Below are 6,738 nucleotides of genomic sequence, written 5' to 3' on the forward strand. Positions count from 1 at the left end.
CTCTGCCCCCCAAGGCCCCATCACCTTCTTCATCCTTTTATTCACTGGTACCTCTGACCCCATCATTTCTCCACCTCCCATGTGAAAACAGCCCAGGTCCACCCCAAAGCCACTCTCACTCCATCTCACACCTCTACCCCCCTTTAGCTCCTCCACATCTTCCAGCTGGTTTTTTTCCCCCTAGACCCCTCAGTGTGCACTTGGGGGTGATCCCTGGCCCTGCTGGGCCTTTGGTGTGTCCCTCAACTCAGTGTTTGCATTCAAATGCAGTCAAATGCCCCATGCCATTAATTCACCTTACTCCCAGCCAGAGTGAGAGGAACAAGACTTTATTTTGAACTGGGAGTTAATCTGCAATCCAAATCATTCCAACCTAACTCCAATCCAAATCATTCCAACCCAACTGCAACCCAAATCATTCCCACAGTGGAGCAAAGCAAACATCACAACTCACCAGTAAACACTGGAAGCGTCTGGTCCTGGCCTTGCAGACGCTTTGGCAACAGATTCTCCCCCCAGAATTTAATTTTCATTCTCAGTAACCTCCCAGGTGTAGAAATAAAAAAGATCAAATGCAGCCCCACAGCGCATCCGGAACGCAGCAGTCCTCACACGGATCCACGGGAGGCTCTGAGCACTGCCCAGCCCTCCTGGAGCCAGGAAAAGGCTCCCACGGGGAGCTCAGTCAGATTTCTCCTTCTCCTTCATGTGCAGGAAGACAATGCTGAACATGAAGAGCCCGACCATCATGGAGAAGGCGCCGGCGTAGTAGGGGTACGCCGAGGGGATGAATCGCTCGTACTGCGTGTGCTGGAGGGGACGCACGGACACCTGGCAGGGGACAGAGCAGCCCTTGCAGTCCAGCAGCCAGGGCAGCCTTTCCTCCTGGGACAGGCTGGGATTCTCTCCCCCAGGCTTACCTGTGTGGAGGAGTAGAGGTGGGTGTATCCCAGCCGGTTGTAATCCACCTTGAACTGGAACACGCCGTAGACGTCCGGCAGCTTGAACTGCACGCTGTATTTGCCACCTGGGGGAGAGACAGGGCTGACACTGAAGGGACACGAGAAGCTGCAGAAGTGACAACACCCCCAGTGTGGGGCCAGAGCAGTGATGGGGACCCCCTGTTCCTCTTGAGGGGGACCCACTGCTCCTCTGGAGCGGAACCTGACGGGGACCTACCGTTCCTCTTGAGGAAGGTGCGCACGAAGGGGTCGATGCGCACGAACTCCAGCTGGATGTCGTCCCCGTTGAAGGGCACCCACTTTCCATCAGCGAGCTTCTCGATCACAATGCTGTACTCCTGGCACAAATTAACCAGCGATGCCTGAGGATGAGCCTCAGCCCACCCCCAGCTCCAGCGTTCCCCAGCGCCTGTCCCTGCCCTGCCAGGCTGGCAGCCTCACCACGAGGTCGGTGACGGTGTAGGCGTTGGGCGGTGCCAGCTCCCCGACCCGGTGGTGGGACACGGCGCCCACGCGCAGAACCCCTTCCTCCTTGAACACCCAGCGGGACAGGGCCACGGCCAGCTCGTAGTTCCCTGTCTGGGAGTACCTGCGCAACAAGGGAGGCTGAGACAGCCCAGAAAATACCCCACAAACACGGTTTGTGCTGTTGTGACAGCAACACAAACTGAGCTGAGGTTAAAGGAAGCAGCTGCTTTCCAAAGCGCTTTGTTCTGTAACAGTACAGGATGTGTCACCCCAATTCAATCCAGGGTTTCTGCTCTTTCCCAAAACATAAAACAGTTGTTCCCTGTTTCCCAGGACTTTGGTCCTCAGGGCACTCCCCAAACACTCCTCAGCCAGGGAAGCCACCGCACCTCTTGGAGCCAGGAGTTGCTTTCTGCACGGCAGAATTGAAGAAGGCGTCGCTGAAGAAGTCGAGGGAGCCGCTGAAGACGACGCGGGCGTTGTTGCGCGCCTGCAGCCCCGCGATCAGCAGCGTGTTCTTCCCCACCGCGTGCGGGTACTGCAGAGCAACAGGGGAACATAAAGAGGAGTTTGCTGTGGGATGGGACAGGCTGGCTGCAGGAGCACCAGCTGTACTTAAGGAGTAACCATGAAGCTGAGAAAAAGCAGGACAGGATAGGATTTGATTCTGATAGCACTTCAGCTGGGATGGAATGGGAGAGATGCTTTGATCTGGCCTCTCCTCCAGAGCATGGAGGACACCTGTCCCCCACAATGAACACCTCCCCAGCAGCAGAAAGCAGACAGGAAGGCAACATCAGGAAGCACCCAACAACCCAACCCTTTCAAAATCCATCAGGACATAAAACACTCCAGGATTTTCACAAGCAGCTGAAGGCAGAGGGACTAAACTGCGGAAGCACAGCTCAAAACAGGAGAGAAAGGAAGGGGACGTACCTGGGTGATGGGCTTATCTGGGAAGAAAGAGTAGGAAGTGGAAGAGCCAGTCAGGATATCCAGCACCAGTGGGTTGTCAGGATCAGCCACCATCCTTGCAGGGAAAGCCACGGTGAGCAGCACCAACACCCCCAGGGTCCCCACACCCACAGGAATGTGAACCCACCTGTCCAACCCCATGAACCTTCTCACCCTTCTACCTGCTAAGAAACTAAATATTTCCTCCACTATTTTATTAGGAACTATTCTTGAGTCAACAACTAAACTACTTTGGAGGATTTCCTTCCATTTTTTGTTTGAAATCAAGAGAGATTTGTTAAGCTCACATTAAGAGTCCTGAGTGGCTGCCCCCATGCTCACCTCACAGCAACACCACAAGTTCAAGCCTCTTGCCCCCCCTGAGCCCCTGCTGCTCACCCAACTCCTCGGAACAGGATGGGGTTCAGTGCTGCTTTCCCCACAATGGTCGGGGCCTTCAGCAGGTTCTCAGTGTCGGCCACGATGAGCGTGTGCTGGGGAACAAGAGGTGAGTTGGGGTCTAATGACAAACAGCTGCTCAGTTAAAAGGTAACTGTATCTTTACAGACAACTACAACTGCTGGATCAATGCTGTAGTTCAATTAAAAAACAAAACAACAGCATTTTTGTGCTTATGATCGCATTAGGTTAATACTGATCCTCAAGGAAATGCAAACTGCCACTTGATAAAGACAGTAATACCTACAGTGTTTTATTTCCCTGTATTTAGCAACTTTCATCCTCAAACCAGGACAACACACATGTACATACTGCTTCAACAATTTCCCTTAAACAAAACTTACCAGAATATATTTAGCTCAGACTTTAATATATGTTTTAATTTTAAAGTGCTGGATTACACCAGGCTGGCAAAATTGTAGAAATATTTGTGTGCCTCTATACTGATCTGAAAATCTGGGACTGTCAATCTCCCTTCTCACATCTGAAGCGTTGCACTCGGTGTCTGACTTGCTTCACCCTCAGGAGAAATTCCCCCCCAAGCTTCAGAGGGAGCCAGAATCAGCAATAATCACAATCCCACTGCCTGCACACCACCTGAAACCAGAGCCTGAAGGATCCTGCCAGCAGCAGACCTGAATGTGGCAACATGGATTATTTCCCACTTTCCTGGGAGGAGGGAGGGAGAGCAGGGATAGAGGAAAAGTGGGAGCACAAGCACAGAGGATTCATCCCTAAAGCTTTGCACCCACGTGTTAAAGCAGGCAGAAGGAGCAGGCAAAGCTGTACCTGGCCGGGGTCAGAAATGTCGTAGTTGTGGTGGTCGATGACCGTTGTCCTCTCCTCATCGAACTCGATGCCACACTCACTGCCCAGCTCTCGCAGGGGGTCACCTGCAGGGACACAGCACATTCTCTGTCTGGAGACACAGGAACTCAAAAGTGAATTCAGATGAGTCTATGAGCCCCAGGGAGCAACACAACCTCCCCAGCTAAATTCCCACTAAACATCTTCCTGAAGGCGTGGATCACCCATCTCCTCCCAGAGCACACCCTGAGCTGCATGAGGAGCAGCTGCTTTGCTGCAGTGAATTCATTCTCTGGAGGAACACCTGCACTCACCAATGTCTGAGCTGGCAGCGACGAGGACGCTGCCGCCGCCATCGATGAACGCAGTGATGGTCTCCACGTTGATGTTCCCACCAAAGTCTGAAAGTAAACGCCAAGAATCCATGGCTAGAGCTCAGAAATAACCCCCTGACAGAATTAAACCACAGAAAATCACTAAATCAATGCAAGAACCACCAATAAAGGCTGGGACGAAGCTGCAGTTTGCTACTGAGCACATCCAAGTGTACAACCGAACTAAAATTTACAAAACAGCTGGAAATCCCCTTCCAAAAATGCCATCAAGCTCCAGTTTTCCCCCTCTGCATTTACCTTCTATGGATGGGGAGAAGATGATGAGGTTGTCGTACAGGAATTCCCCATATTTTATCAGGGACAGGCTGGAGTCATCTGCTGTCCGGAAGGTGAGGTCAAAGCCCCTGTCTGCAGCCAGGAGACAGAAGTGACAGCTTTGTGCATGCCATGAAACCACACATGGAGCAGGAAAGCAGCAGCAGGAAACAGAGGTTTATTTTCCCAGTGAAGAAGCATTTTGGGCTTTTTAAGAGCAGCAGCACCTGAGATTTCCCACATAAAGCCAAGGGGTGGATCCCCTGAAGAGCCCTGATGCCAAAGGATGCCCCGCTGCCACCCATCAAACAGGGACTGATGCTGCAGGGGACCTCCACAGCTGGGAAAACAACTTCATTCTGACCAGAAGATCCAAAGAGCCTCCCCTCACCCTCCAGGGAACCGCAATCTCCTCCCTCACACTGGCACAGCGTTCCCCATTTTCTCCCTCTGCTCGGCCAGGGGACCCCGACACCTCCCCCTGCCCCAGGGAGCCCCCGCTCTCCTCCCTTGGCTTGGGGTGACCACGGAACCCCAACAGCTCCTCACAATCTCCTCCTTCAGCCTGACACGGGGACCCAAACAACCCTCACCCAGGCACAGAGTCTCCATCACCTCCCACACACTGACCAGGAGACCTCAAACCCCCCGTCTTCCCTCAGGGGACCCCGATCTGCTCCCTCAGCCTGACAGGGGACCCCGATCTGCTCCTCACTCTGCCATGGGAACCCCAACCAGCCCCCTCTCCCCTAGGGGACCCTCATCTCTCCCCTGTCCTGACCAGAGTCCAAACACGCCCCCTCCCAGCAAGGGAGCCCTGGCTGCGCCCTCAGCCCCTCCGGGGACCCCAATCTCCTCCCTCGGCCTGACCCGAAGACCCCAAACATCCCCTTTTCCCTCAGGTAACCCCAACCTCCTCCCCATCCTGACCCCGGGTCCCCAACCCCTCCCGGGATCCCCCCGCGGCCCGCTCTGTACCCGCGAGGCTGCGGAAGAACATTGAGTGCGTGTCCCGCAGGTTCCCGTTCTCCAGCAGCACCAGCGTGCGGGGTCCCCCCTCAGCGCCCGCCGCCAGCAGCGCCAGGAGCGCGCACACAGCCACAGCGCCCGCCGCCATCTTGGGACCGGTACCGAACTACCCCAGAGGCGGGCTGCCTCCAGCCAATCAGCGTCAGCGCCGAGCAGCTCCAGCCAATCAGCGCCAGAGCCGAGCAGCTCCAGCCAATCAGCGCCAGAGCCGAGTATCTCCAGCCAATCAGCGTCAGCGCCGAGCAGCTCCAGCCAATCAGCGTCAGCGCCGAGCAGCTCCAGCCAATCAGCGTCAGCGCCCAGCAGCCTCCAGCCAATCAGCGCCAGCGCCGAGCAGCCTCCAGCCAATCTGCGCCAGACAGCTCCGCTACGCCGCACGGAGCGCATGCGCTGTCGCGCCCCATGGCGGCCGCTGTCGCGACTCGGCTGCGGTCGCGACTCGGCCGCGGTCGCGGTCCCGCCGGACAAGGAACTGCAGCTGATGCAGCAGCTGCTGGCACAGCCTCAGGTTTTGTTCCCGGCGCTGGGCGGTTCTCAGGGGATCTTTTCCAGCCCAAACTCCTCCTGCAGGTCGTTGATCTCCAGCCTGGAGCTGGACACAAAACAGCGTTACAAGGCACAGAGACCGAGAGATGCGGCAAGCACAGGAATGTGCCAGACAAAGACAACAAGGATGTCTAGAAATCCATATCTACGCTCACAAAGTTCTCTTTAAAACCTTTGTTCTGTGTAATTTCTATTTAAACTCTTATTTAAATAAGCACTGGCTGTACCTGACAGCTGCAGGGGTGCAGAGGCAGCCGCAGCTTCTCTGGGCAGCCCGAGCCAGGGAAGAGGATTCTTCTCCTGGAGCCAGGGAAGAGGATTCTTCTCCTGGAGCCACAATCACCTGGGATGTGAACTGGGTGGGATGATGGGTGAGCACACACACCCTGTGCCCTGCCAGCCCCAACACAAACAGGGCAAGAGGCACTGAAACCGTGGGAAATGACACCGGGAATGGCCCAGGAGTTTGAGGGCTACATCAAATTAAATTGTGATGTAAGAAAAACGAATCTCACTGCCACCAAAAAGGCTCATTTCTGAAGGAGGAATAAAACCACAGAAAAAGAGGGAACCACCCTCATGGCTCAAACAATGCAAGTTAAAAGTTGCTGATTGATTCAGACATCCCCTAGGCCATGAGGAACCCAGCTTCTATCCACCCTCCACCTTCTCTATTATTAAGCTGCATATTTTAAACAAGAATCAAAATACATCTCACCTATTATGGCAAAGGCTCCAAGATCTCCTCAGTCATAGGAAGCTTTTTTTAATATCAAAGCACAGATACAATATTCCCAGATATTGTTCCCAGTGCTTTGCTGAACCCCCTGCTCTGAGTGGGTGGCTTGAGCTCACTGACAACA

At 54.4% G+C, this 6,738-nt stretch overlaps 1 protein-coding gene across 1 annotated transcript; it reads right to left on the bottom strand.

Annotated features, from left to right (window-relative positions):
* Window positions 1-313: 313 nt before the first annotated feature.
* DDOST (dolichyl-diphosphooligosaccharide--protein glycosyltransferase non-catalytic subunit) lies at window positions 314-5,451 on the bottom strand. Its single transcript, XM_058855205.1, has 11 exons — window positions 5,279-5,451; window positions 4,283-4,393; window positions 3,965-4,051; window positions 3,633-3,736; window positions 2,784-2,878; window positions 2,367-2,460; window positions 1,820-1,968; window positions 1,404-1,551; window positions 1,180-1,300; window positions 921-1,027; window positions 314-831 (listed from the first exon to the last, which is right to left on the bottom strand). The coding sequence occupies exons 1-11, from the start codon at window positions 5,415-5,417 to the stop codon at window positions 682-684; spliced, it is 1,305 nt and encodes a 434-aa protein (XP_058711188.1). The 5' UTR covers window positions 5,418-5,451; the 3' UTR covers window positions 314-681.
* Between the last annotated feature and the right edge of the window lie 1,287 nt (window positions 5,452-6,738).

The sequence above is a fragment of the Poecile atricapillus genome, chromosome 22 (assembly GCF_030490865.1).
Source record: "Poecile atricapillus isolate bPoeAtr1 chromosome 22, bPoeAtr1.hap1, whole genome shotgun sequence".
NCBI lineage: Eukaryota > Metazoa > Chordata > Aves > Passeriformes > Paridae > Poecile > Poecile atricapillus.